General features: G+C 30.7%; 1 protein-coding gene across 1 annotated transcript; it reads left to right on the top strand.

The window, feature by feature from the left end:
* The first annotated feature begins 2,745 nt into the window (after nucleotides 1–2,745).
* On the top strand, nucleotides 2,746–10,482 carry LOC143051768 (uncharacterized). The gene is made up of 3 exons (XM_076224686.1): nucleotides 2,746–4,137; nucleotides 4,485–4,595; nucleotides 5,484–10,482. The coding sequence occupies exons 1-3, from the start codon at nucleotides 3,039–3,041 to the stop codon at nucleotides 5,651–5,653; spliced, it is 1,380 nt and encodes a 459-aa protein (XP_076080801.1). The 5' UTR covers nucleotides 2,746–3,038; the 3' UTR covers nucleotides 5,654–10,482.

Genomic DNA, 10,482 nt, shown 5'->3' with positions numbered 1-10,482 from the left:
CAAAGGCCATTACGCAAGCAAGGTGAAACTTAGACTGCTAACATCAGATCACAGCTAGGAGTGTTTACTATCCATGGGAATCCCTAAACTTAAGTGATGTTTCGGGAGTTCCCATATGCATGGAAAATAATTCCGGCCAATGAGAAACCCTTAAACGTGATTTTGTTAGGAGTTCCCATGGATGGTAAGCACGGCAAATAGTATAACAAATTGTGATATGATGTTACCAGTCTATCCCTTTGAAATTTCATTAAAGTTAGTATGAAGTAACTGAATGATTTTTGCCGACTACCCTTTTCAGAGACTGCGTCTTGTGTTCTTTGTGTAGTTAATATATTAATGTATCTATTTAAGGCAGTCCATTACATATCGGTATATTTATTATAAGAAGTTGATTCTTTCTTTTAGGGTTTCACAAAAACATTAAAAATTCTTGTATTATATGATGCATAATCAATTGATATAGCTTATAAACCATTAACTTATTTATTTACTTACATTTTGGGGTAACACGACGGTTGTCATATGTAGATCCTGCTAATCCTGTAAAAGTACCTGACTTCACCCCCGGTTTTCGGTTGGATTTGCGTTTGCCCATCACTTGTTTTATGTGTATTGTTTCATAGACTGTTTGTCGGTATTTTCATACTTTTTCTTTTCGGTTATGGTCAGTGGCGGATTCAGAAATGTTCCTAAGTAGGGGCCCAGACTGCCTAAAAGGAGGCCCGCTCCGGTCAAGCTCCAGTGATTCCCTATATAATCAATAAAATGTTTTGTCCCCCCCCCCCTTAAATCCGCCTATGATGGTGTTGTCTGTTTTTATTAAACCTTGGATTTTTATAGTAAGGATTTCACTATAGTAATCCTTCTTCCGTATTCAGTTCAGACCACCATCTGGTGTATTTCCTTGATTCATATCGGATGAGTTAAAATTGTCCGACCTTTATACCTTAGGCTTCAGCTAACACATTCTGAGTTATTTAAGCACAAACTGTCAAACATTAAGCATACTTATTGGAATCCGTACTGTTGAGTAGCACTTGTTAAATTCGGTTAGAAATAAGTTCTGCTACCAAAGAATTTTATTTTGAAGAAAGCATATTCAGATTAAATCTGAGAAGATTATTACAAATGTATAATCTCAGATTAAAATGATCAAAAGTGTCTACCCTTATTTGTTCCGCAAGTATTTTCAAATTTTTTTGGGGGGAAACTACTTAATCTACATAGAATCTATATAAACTTATGAGAGACATATTTTATACAATATTGTCTGGGCCTACTATTATAAGAAAAACAACGCCGATTTGGACGCTATCTCACTATTCATTAGTAATCATTGGTGGAAAAGTTTTCGAAGGTGCCTCGGTGACCGAGTGGTTACTACTATTGTAAAGCAAAATTATATCCGGGTGAAATTTGATCCGGAGGAAAAAATGTCACAGTAGTTGTTGTTATTTTTTATCCGGAGGAAAATATTTCCCTGGGATATTTTTTCCTTTGTCGTGAAATTCTATCTGGGTAGTTAACTTATTGAATAGTTATTAGAAAAAAATTATCCTTTAAAAATACTATGAAATGATAATAGTGTATTTGAAACAAAGCGAAATTGTTAAAAAAAATGTATTATAATGGGAAATAATTTCACAAATTATCCTTGAAAAAAATTCCTGAAATATTTAAGTCAATATCATCCTTTTTAAAAGAAAATTATTATGAAACATAGGGAAGAAAACCAGAAGTAATTTCAAAGATCGTAATTGTGAAATAATATCATGATTAAATAAGGTTAGTGAAATTCATGTAAAAGTGAGTTGTTTTCAGATCTCAGTACAAATATAAAATTAAAACGGTAAGGTAGAAATTTAGCACATACTTACAACAGAGCCCCTCGCTCTAATTTTCATAGTATATACCTTTCTATACAATAACCGAGACATAGTTGCATTACTACTGTTAACAATAATAGAAGAATTTGATTATGGTGATATTTTTAACTATATAAATAGTTTTGTCTGGGAACAGAGATGTAGTTGTTGATTATATGGAAATCAGATAAATCATAGCATAACAATATACTAGAACAAAAGCATGTTTAACAGCTGGATGGTTTTTACCTGTGAAATGTTATCTGTCTTATTAAATCAAGTTGTGAGTCATCTTTTTATATAAATGAATATATAAAAAATAAGATTCAAAGAAAAATTTCATTATAAAATAGATTCAGAAATATATTATATTAATGTCATTAATGTCTTTAAAACACAAATTGCTCATAATTAACTCCCTTTGATAAATTATGTAAATTTAGTCTACCTTTGTGAAACATTTTATTATTATAGTCAGGTATATATTGATTGTGAGTAACTTACATAGTAGTTAATGGGACTCTATTTCACACGATTCTGTGAAATATAGTACGGCAAATATATACCGGTACATACTATCCGCATAACACAGATAGATTTTCACTCCTCTGGAAAAAATCAACCTGTGAAATACCATGCCTGGAAAAAAATTACCGGGACAAATTATCCTCAGGATAAAATATCACAGGAAGAAATAAACCGTTACACTATCACTATACTGGGGTTGAGAGTTCGAATCCCAAACTGGCCGCCACGAAAAAGCCTGCAGCGGTGTTTGAAAGAGGCGTTAAAAACACAGAGAATAGAAAATTCTACTTGTACAGCCACCCAGTTTGGCATTCTCTTTCGTGCAGGCATCCCCGGAGTATGTCCGTCATTCGTCAAACTTTTAGACACCGGAAGTAGATGCCACGATTCCAAAACAAGCGTCTGCACCTTCTAGAAAATCAGGTTTCACACACAAAAAGACCGAAAGACAGGTTGACAATTACTTATCAATAGAGAACTATATTTCAATGACAGGTAGTTGGTCATGTTGACAATTTTAATGATTCTGTGTACCTTCATGACAGAGTATGGGCCGAACAGATTTTGTTCCGAATCGTGACTTCATTATCTTTGTTTTGTGATTACGTGTTCCTCTGTGATAACCGGCAGTTAAATGTAAACATGGATCCATTCACTAAGAGTAGGGACATTTGTCTATGGTTTCAGCAACTTGGCATTCTTATTTTATTTACACAGGTTTTCTTATGTCAAAGTACTTGTGATGTTGAACTTGACACTTTGCAAAAAAGAAGTGCACCTGGCCTTAAAGCCCCCAAAAAACTTTGGTGGGCCAAAGAATTAACTCCAGATTTACATGTTGCTGGAGGTTTGATTGAAAGACAAATAAAATATGCAGCTGAGGCTGGATTTAAAAGCATTATTTCACTATTTAATGACTTGCGTGCTGGAGATTTTGGTGGGGAATACTTACCAACTGCAATTGAGGCAAGTCACATAGCTAAAATCGCTGGGCTTCAATATCTTGCAGTATTAGAAGAAGATGAAGAATTTGCTTCTGAAGATGCAATAAGAAAATTGACAGAAGCTATTTCACAAGTACAGAAACCAATTCTCCTACATTGTAATCGTGCATTTACAATAGCATATACAACATTGTTGTATTTGGCAAATCAATCAAGACATGATCCTAATTTTGTTCCACATGTTGACAGTGAAAAATTTTACAAAATGAGTGCCCTTATGGGTAAAGATTTTACCTCAAATGAAACCTTAAAAGCTGTGGTTGCAAAAGTCACTGGTGAACCAATTGTAGAAAATCCTCCAAAACCAGAAACTGAGCCAGATGACTGGCTTGATTTCTGGCTTGCTCATCCTGTATACAGAAACTGGTATACTGCTGGACAGATCAGAAAAGGACATTTACAGGAACTTGAGTTCATTGGCTTTAAATCTGTCATTAATATGAGACTTGATACAACACATAATGGAAAACCATCACAAGAAACTGTTACACTTCTCAATGTCCTAGATGGCACACCAACATATGACAAGGATTATAAACCTTTAAGACAAACACATTCACATATAAAAAACATAATTCTTGATGCTTCAAAACAGAACCATTATATCTCGCCAACTTCTCCAGTCAATTATGAACATCGACATTATGAAGAATATGGTGATGAGATAGGCTACAATGAAGATCTTCAGAGTGAACACATTAAAGAATTTGATCTTGACTACTACCTTTTACCAATAGGTAGGTTCTTTATTTATATATCATTTTAGTATCTTCAAAAAAAACTTTCTTTTAGAGGCAGGTACAAAAAACAAATATAGTTGCAGTGTTCCCTGGCATATGATTTTAATGACAAAAAGATGTACAGCTCTTCTTGAGCCTGCTTCTGATATATGTATGGTATGAAAAAAAGGGAGTTACCTCTGAAATAAGAGGTCATCTAACATGCACATTGTTATAACAGTCAAATTTGGAAAGAAACATACACCTCTAGAGCCAATCATATTTAGTTTAGCATAAGTTAATCAGGTAAATAAGTATACATCAATGTACAGAGTAAACTAAATGTTCCAATTATTTATTAATAGAGTCAACTGGAAAGTATAGTAAAGAATTGTTTGCAAAGTATAAAGATAAACTGCTAGAGATTGGAAAACAAGGCCCTGTGTTAGTTCATTGTGCCAGTGGAAAGAGAGTTGGTATGGTTTATGCTAATAGACACTCCCTTTTTTCATCATTTTTGATTTTCAAATTTTGATTACCTATCTTTTGTCAATATCATAGTCAAAGTAACAATAATTTAAAAAAAAAACTTCTTTTAGTGCTTAATATGATTAGGGTAATGTAGGTATGCCGTATGCCTATGTCTGTTTGGCTCAAAAAAATATTGGAAGCCCTGGGTATGCCTATGTCTGTTTGTCTGTATTTGTGTCAATTATGTTCCAAAAGAGGGACAAAAGATACCAGAGGGACAGTCGTCAAACTCATATACAATGTATGTAGATTGAAAATAAACTAACAACGCCATGGCTAAAATTAATAAGACAAACCGACAAATAATAGTACAGAAGACACAACATAGAAAACTAAAGACTAAACCACACCAAAATCTGGGTTGATGTCAAGTGCACTGAAAGGGTAAGCAGATCCTGCTCCACATGTGGCACCCGACATGTTGCTTATGTTATTAAGTTTGTCCAAAAGTTTCCAATTTATGAATACACAATCCCTATATCAATAATATGTAATACAACAATTCAATGTAATAAACACCAAAATACAGATATAAAGGTGTTAGTTTTCTTCACTTTACTTTAAAAAAATAAAAATCAACAAAATGCACCATTTCATAGTTATGTCCCTTTATTAGGTATGTGTCTAGATGATACATGTAGATAAAAAAACAAGTAAATAAATAAAATATTTAATGAATGATTATAATAAGGTTAATAAAAGACATGCTGAGGTTGATTCTTTCAGTGTTATTTGAAATTGTGTGCCATTTGTAATATAAACTTTTTATTATGGAAATAATGATGTGGTCTAAAAAGAGACTATAAAGTAAGTTTCACAAGCCTATTTTTCAGCATTTATGGCAGTCCTTGCAGCAGCTTTACAACATGAGAAAGATTTCAAGTGGGCACTGAAACGGATCAATGAACTAGGATTTGAAGTGAGTCGAACCAAGAATAGAGATGTGTATGAGATGTATTCTGCCTGGCTTAATCCAGATCATGGTAATAAAACAGAGTTATGATAAAAACAGACTGAATATCCAATTTTCATAGTTTCTATTGCTCACGTTACATATGTCTTGTTACTGTTAAGTTTATTTTTATGTTTTTTTTTCTCATAAATGTCATCTCTTGGGTAGACTTCATGACTTGAAGGAACATAAGCTTACCAACATGTTTTCTTTGTTGTTCAACAAAGGACAGAGATAATCATTTTATTTTCTAGATATCAAAATTCATAAATATGACTAACCCACCAAATTATTAGTGTCAACTAATAATGTTATAACATATTAGAAAGAATTATTCCTAAGGAATGATACCAATTTGTTTAAGGTAAAATGCTTGATAAAATTGAGAATGGAAATGGGGTATGTTTCAAAGATGCAACAACCCACCAAACAGCAGAAAGCAGCACAAGGCCACCAATGGGTCGTAGTGTAAACATATTTTATTACTTAAATAAATTCAAGATAAATAATGAACACAATTATGCATTTACATTTTAATACAATTGAATAATTAATAGGATCCGGAAACAAGCTGTTAACTTATATTAATCCATTTCCCACCAATGGGTATTCAATACAGCGAGAAAATCCTGCGCCTGGACGTGGGCTTGAAAACATGTATAAAATCACATTGCATGTTCTTGACAATCTCTAAATTGTCAAGTTTTTGGCAATTCCACTCTATTAATATTATTGTTTTCTAAAAAAATGAATTTAAAACTATTTGAAGAGAGACAACTCTGTCAATAAATTTGCTTTTGATATATATATTTGTTTCTACTGATAATATTCACAGCATTTATTCAGATATGTATTCATATGCAATATATGTTATCAAAATGTAAGTTTTTTACTCTATACCTATGTCACAGAAAGTAAAACACATGAATCTGATAAAACATAAAAATCTCAGAATGTTCTCCACTGCCAGTGTTTAATATCAATTTTTCAAATTCTTCACAAACTTTTAAATTTTACATCTATAAATTAAAGTATAAAATATAAGACATGTTAGTATTTACATGATAAGATCATATGTTATGTGAAATCTCTGTGATGTCTTTATGAAAAACTTTAATGAGGAGCAAAAAAATATAGTTTAATATTCAATTCTGTGATGAAATATTTTTTTGTAGCATTTCTATTTTTATACCTGTTACAAATTGTACTTAAAGTTTTAGGTTTTCCCCTTGTACCTACATGTACATCTGTTCAGAAATCCATTTTTGTACTCCACAACTGCAACTCTCTTATATGGTAAGGTATAACATTGCTATTAGTGTTGCATTGATTTACATTTTATTCTTTATGTTTTGTGCTATATCTATGTTCCATATGAATCCTGCTCAAATTTATTAATCATACTGTTATTATTACACATTTCAGTATCTACTAGCTATGTAAATTTTCATGTTTATGATCATTGATATGTTACATAAGATTGTGTTACTTGTCATATCAGATTATTCCATTAGAAAACTTTTTCATATTTTTCTATCAAAAGTTAGATATAACCAATTGTAAAAAGTTATGGTTCCAAAGTATCAGTTTGTACCGTATATGTACTATTAAAATGACAACTTTTACATTGAACTGTTATACAGAGGGCTATAAATTGAAATTACAAGTAATCCACAAGGCCATTAATAATATAGGAACTGCTTTATTTATTAAGATGCATGCATGCATGGTTATAAAGTTTTGAAAGTTGTGACTCAATTATTTTGTTTATTTGAAAGATTCACCGGTTACTCGGTAAACATGAGTAATGACTGACCTGATGACCACCACAAAGTTTACATTATATGCATTGTTTTGTTTTATAAATAAGATGTGAGCGACAACCCACTTAAACAATTATTTTGGATAAAATACCCCAAAAAATTAGAAGCTAACATTTTTTTATTTGTTTTAAGAAGGGGTTCATCTCTCATAGATTATTTTTAAGGACATCCTATTAAATTGAGATATGTTAATCAGTTGAAGAATAAAACTAAGAATTAAACAAATATTTTGAAATATTATTCATATCTCAAAGACTAAATTAGTAATTTTATATTGATAATTTTGCCATGTTTTAACATTTTCAAATCTAATGGTCACAAACACATGGTTTAAGAATGCTGATTATTTTAAAATGTTACCTTTTATGAAAATTCCATAAATTGCTGCTGAAACAAACAAATTGAGAGTTGATGAGACTGTAGCCTTCAATGTAGTGAATCAAATCTAAGATATTTTTAGACTATAACTCTTTCTTACATGAATAACATTTTACTTGAAAATGGTAAATGACAACGGGTAAACAGATTGAAATATAATGAATTATCATTGTTATTAAATTGTAGATCATACATCTATTTATTTTGGTTGTAGTAAGGAAATGATATTATTATATTTATAACAAGGAATTAGTGTTTTATTGCCTGTATTGTTATTATAAATTGTGTATTTAGACATTTTTTTTATTACTTTCAAACATTCCCAAAAATTTCCAAAATTTCAATTTGAGCTAAAATCTATCTGTGTTTGTCTATAACATGTATTTCTTTCTTTCTTTTTTTTTTTTTTTACATGAAATGGGTTACAATGTTAAAGTTTTTTAATAGACAGTTCTATTTTTCGTGGATAGGTAATCAAAGGTAATCTTTTTGTACTGATAAATAGTTTTTTTTATTATATTTTTAGATATTTATTTTCTTATATTGGCTACAAAATCTATAGAAGGTTGATTTTAAATCTTGGTATGATCTGATGTCAATTGAAAATAATTCTAGGCAAAGATCATTATCATGTAGATCTATATTTATTCTTGTTGCAAAGAGTAGAGTCATATATTTTTTCATATTTATAAGATATGTTTAGCAAATAAATTTATTTTCCTTTTGGTTAAGGGTATTGGAGGAAAAAAAATGGAGTTGCTAGCTTCATTTATATTACTGTTTATAAATATGAGCATTGGACATTTCTGTTGAAATTACTAATAATTTTTGTCCTAAGATTTTTTTGGTGAAAAAAACGCCTGCATCTGAAATGAATGTATTGATTATTATTGAAATAATGATTTCTTCCCAATTGTTCAAACCCTTAGAATATGTTTATTCATTATTGCTTTAAATTGTTCTCAGTAATTATTACATGATGTTAAAAATTATTGGAATACTTTTTAGCTCACCTGGCCCGAAGGGCCATGTGAGCTTTTTCCATCACTTTGCGTCCGTCATCGTTAACTTTTACAAAAATCTTCTCCTCTGAAACTACTGGGCCAAATTAAACCAAACTTGGCCACAATCATCTTTGGGGTATCTAGTTTAAAAAATGTGTCCGGTATCCCGCCATCCAACCAAGATGGCCCCCACGGCTAAAAATAGAACATAGGTGTAAAATGCAGTTTTTGGCTTATAACTCAAAAACCAAAGCATTAAGAGCAAATCTGACATGGCGTCAAATTGTTTATCAGGTCAAGATCTATCTACCCTGAAATTTTCAGATGAATCGGACAACCTTTTATTGGGTTGGTTCCCCTGAATTGGTAATTTTAATGAAATTTTGCTGTTTTTGGTTATTACCTTGAATATTATTATAGATAAAGATAAACTGTAAACAGCAATAATGTTCAGAAAAGTAAGATTTACAAATAAGTCAACATAACCGAAATGGTCAATTGACCCTCTAAGGAGTTATTGTCTTTTATAGACAATTTTTAACAATTTTCAAAAAATTTGTAAATTTTTACTAACATTTTCCACTGAAACTACTGGGCCAAGTTCATTATAGATAGAGATAAATGTAAGCAGCAAGAATGTTCAGTAAAGTAAGATGTACAAACACATCACCATCACCAAAACACAATTTTGTCATGAATCCATTTGCTTCCTTTGTTTAATATTCACATAGACCAAGGTGAGCGACACAGGCTCTTTAGAGCCTCTAGTTTTTTTTATTGAAACTCTTTTTACTTTATTGTGCAGGAGCTTTAATTTGGTCAAACTATGTTACCATATCTCAAATATTGAAAGAAAAATCAAGCATCATTTAATTACATATTAAAAAGTCCAACTTCATACAATGTAGGATAAAGATGAGCTCTAATCATGACTACTATATTGACTATCATGCAATGTATTTTTAACTTAAGGTGGTACCTAACACTACAGGGAGATAACTCTGTAAAATCAGCTAAACGTTTGAATAACTATATGTTGTTAAGAGAATATTAAGCTTCTCAAAGATAAAAATTAATGTTTGTCAAACTGCTATATAACCAGTGTAATTATCCTGATGAAATGGTTGGTTCAAATTTTTTGAAATTTTTATATTTTTGTCAAAGGGTCAAAGTAAATATTTTGTCAAAATTTTATGAAAATTAAACGAGACAAATTAATTTAAGAAAACGTGTTAGGTACCACCTTAACATATGTAGCATATTATAAATCATCTAATCTTCTTGTACCAACTATCAAAAAGATTTTTAAGTGATGTTTGAATTCATTGCAGTAAGCTCATTAGACTTCTTTTAAGATTTTAACTTTTGTTATTCATAGATATGCAAATTCATTAAGGAAAAATTGTTATGTTTTTATTGAAAGGGTACTGGCAAATCATGTATTACTGATATATTTGTTTAAAAGTATTTTCACTGATGATTTAAGAGCTTTAGATGTGATAAAATGTTGTATGACATTGAATCGAATGAATACCAATTGTGTATACATATTCTGTTATGTTATCTATTTTCTGTTCTACAAATCTATTGACATTCTCAGTCATTTTATCTATAATTTTCTTAATTTGTTTAATTATATACTTATTATGAAAATAAAGAATACATTTGATTAAAA

Source organism: Mytilus galloprovincialis, chromosome 1 (genome assembly GCF_965363235.1).
Source record: "Mytilus galloprovincialis chromosome 1, xbMytGall1.hap1.1, whole genome shotgun sequence".
Classification (NCBI taxonomy): Eukaryota; Metazoa; Mollusca; class Bivalvia; order Mytilida; family Mytilidae; genus Mytilus; species Mytilus galloprovincialis.
The sequence above is the reverse complement of the archived record's forward strand: the minus strand, read 5'-3'. Positions and strand labels throughout refer to the sequence as shown.

Excerpts from the sequence above, each read along its gene's own strand:
- LOC143051768 (XM_076224686.1), top strand. The coding sequence starts at position 3,039 with ATGGATCCATTCACTAAGAGTAGGGACATTTGTCTATGGTTTCAGCAA. Across the intron at positions 4,138-4,484 it reads CTACTACCTTTTACCAATAG|AGTCAACTGGAAAGTATAGT; the intron begins GTAGGTTCTTTA and ends ATTTATTAATAG. Across the intron at positions 4,596-5,483 it reads TGCCAGTGGAAAGAGAGTTG|CATTTATGGCAGTCCTTGCA; the intron begins GTATGGTTTATG and ends CCTATTTTTCAG.